The sequence below is a fragment of the Sitophilus oryzae genome, unplaced genomic scaffold, assembly GCF_002938485.1.
Source record: "Sitophilus oryzae breed Bouriz unplaced genomic scaffold, Soryzae_2.0 scaffold_213_pilon_pilon, whole genome shotgun sequence".
Lineage (NCBI taxonomy): Eukaryota > Metazoa > Arthropoda > Insecta > Coleoptera > Curculionidae > Sitophilus > Sitophilus oryzae.
Genome location: NW_022146767.1, coordinates 1,102,923 through 1,105,288, shown reverse-complemented (window position 1 = coordinate 1,105,288; position 2,366 = coordinate 1,102,923). Strand labels below are relative to the sequence as shown.

The 2,366-nt window shown below is 34.4% G+C and overlaps 1 protein-coding gene across 1 annotated transcript; it reads right to left on the bottom strand.

Annotated features, from left to right (window-relative positions):
- Positions 1-1,798: 1,798 nt before the first annotated feature.
- Positions 1,799-2,134, bottom strand: LOC115884231. The gene has a single exon (XM_030902739.1). The coding sequence runs from the start codon at positions 2,132-2,134 to the stop codon at positions 1,799-1,801; it is 336 nt and encodes a 111-aa protein (XP_030758599.1).
- Between the last annotated feature and the right edge of the window lie 232 nt (positions 2,135-2,366).

Sequence of the window (2,366 nt, the reverse complement as noted above, 5' to 3'; positions counted from 1 at the left end):
TGTCGATTGCTGATTGAATTAGCGCCAGAAATGGCTAAAAACGAAATAAGTAAATTACCAACAGATATTCAGGCTGAGGCGACAAACGCCATATCCAAACTACTTCCATTTAAATCCCGAATAACTTATGAAAAGGAATACAAACATTTTCAAAAATGGAAGCAATTAAAAAACTTGCGAGAAGAAATAAAGTTTTTAACCTATCCTCGCTGTTAAAGTATCATTTAATCTACCATTGTGGTTAAAGTACTATTTTATCTACTATTTTTGATAGACATAAGGCAATTTTAACAGTTGCTATGGTAAAAAGGGTTTATAATAGCCGTATCTGCTAAAAAAACGAAATCGTTCCAGTGTAGTTGTATTTAGATATTTTAAATAGTTTTTCCTTTGTTTACAGATATCATTTATATCTCTGATAACAATAAATAATTTTATAGAACTTCTCTCGTTTAAAATCATAGGTACATTTCCTGAAAGAAGTTCAAAGCATAATTCATTAAAACTGTGACATATTAAATTATAGCTATATGTTTTTAGATAATCGTAATCGCCGCGACCATTGCCTACCTAGATATTTACATAATTGGACTCCTCGGGAGGAAGCCTAGAAATTGTAAAATATCATCATCTGCCATTTGGAAGACCAATTTTCAAGTCCGAGATTTATAGCATCCTGTCAGTTAGAAATAATCTGATATTTCAAAAATAACGATAAAACATCTTGAGGATATACAGATGGCTTATTAACCAGGCATTTCATGAGCAGATGAAATACCTCAGTTTACTGGAATAAGATTAAAATTACCGTGAAACTTTTACTTGTTTAATGTGTGAAAGCAATGAAATTGTAAATAATATCTGCACAATTGGGCCGTGTTTATTTCTTGAAAATAATTAGATTAGTATTTTGTGGGTACCGCTTCTTTGATTTTAGTAAATATAACATAAATAAAAATTAAAAACAAACCAAAAAATCAAATACAGAAAGTTTTTTGAATTTTTCTCATTAAGTAATTGATCACCATCATCATTTTCAGCTTATTCAACCATTTCCAATTATGGTGTAGCCTCTCTCACATACTCTCTTTGTAGTTGGGCCCATTGCTGTCTATTGTTGTCTATGCGGGACCAAGTTGTCACTGTTAATTTTCTAATATCGTGGTCCCATCTCAGATTCAATCTTCTTCTAGGTCTCTTAATTCCTTGTGGATACCATGCTGTAATTTTTGTGGTCCATCTGTTGTCCGTTCTTCTTGCCAAGTGTCCTGCCCATTTGAGGGATTTGATTTTGTAGATGACATCTATCTATCATCATTATATCCTGATTTTTTTGTCTTATCTACTCTATTCTTTTACGGGCTCTCTTGGTTATCCCCAGCATATTTCGTTCCATTGAGCATTGTGCGACCTGCAGTTTCCTTATGATGTCCGTTTTAAGTGTCCAGGTTTCGCATGCATAGGTCATTACTGGTGTATACACCTTGGGTGAATGTTTTCTTCTTTAAATATCTAAAGAAGTAATTACTATCAGGTAGTAATTGCTAATTTGGAGTTTCACTACATATTATGTCATTTTAACTTTAACGGTTTATAATAGACGTAAAGTGTTCTTAAATAGTTGTATATTAGTTATTTACAGTACAAGTGTGTTTATGAACATGACTACAACAACGAGTGTGAACGATTAGAACGACGAGGTCGTAGACCGAGTCGTTCTAATCACACGAGTGTTGTAATCATGTTTAAACGCACGTGTCATGTACAACGTTTTATTTATATATATATACAAATCAGTTTATAACGTTCTTCGACGTCTTCTGATTTCCAGTCTCCATTGGTCTCTGTCTGTCCAGAGGTTTTCGTCTATTCCTCTTGTTGTGATGTCCCCGTCTATTCCTTCTCTCCAATTCCGTCTAGGTCTCCCTGTCTTGCGTTTGCCTTGTGGTGTCCAATTGAGTATTTTTTTCGGGATTCTGTTCTCTTCCATTCTTTGTACGTGCGCGTACCACCTGAGTTTGTTAATTTTGATGTCTTCTGATATTCGGTGTTTAACGCCCATGATGTTCTGAATTCTTTCATTTCTAACTCTATCCAGTTTCGATTTTCCGGCCGCGCGCCTCCAAAAGTCCATTTATGTAGCTTCGAGCAACTTAAGGTTTCTTTCTTTCAAAGGCCATACTTCACTACCATAACTAATGATACTTTTAACTATGCTGTTATAAATTTTGTGTTTGTTTTCTTTTGATACGGCCTTATCTCATAAAATACTGTTGAGTTGTCTAATTGCTTGTCTTCCCTGGTTGTTTCTGCACTTAATTTCTTCATCAAGGCTACCATCGTTGGTAATGTGCATGCCAAGATAT

Coding starts and splice junctions, on each gene's coding strand:
- LOC115884231 (XM_030902739.1), bottom strand. CDS start 2,134: ATGGACTTTTGGAGGCGCGCGGCCGGAAAATCGAAACTGGATAGAGTT.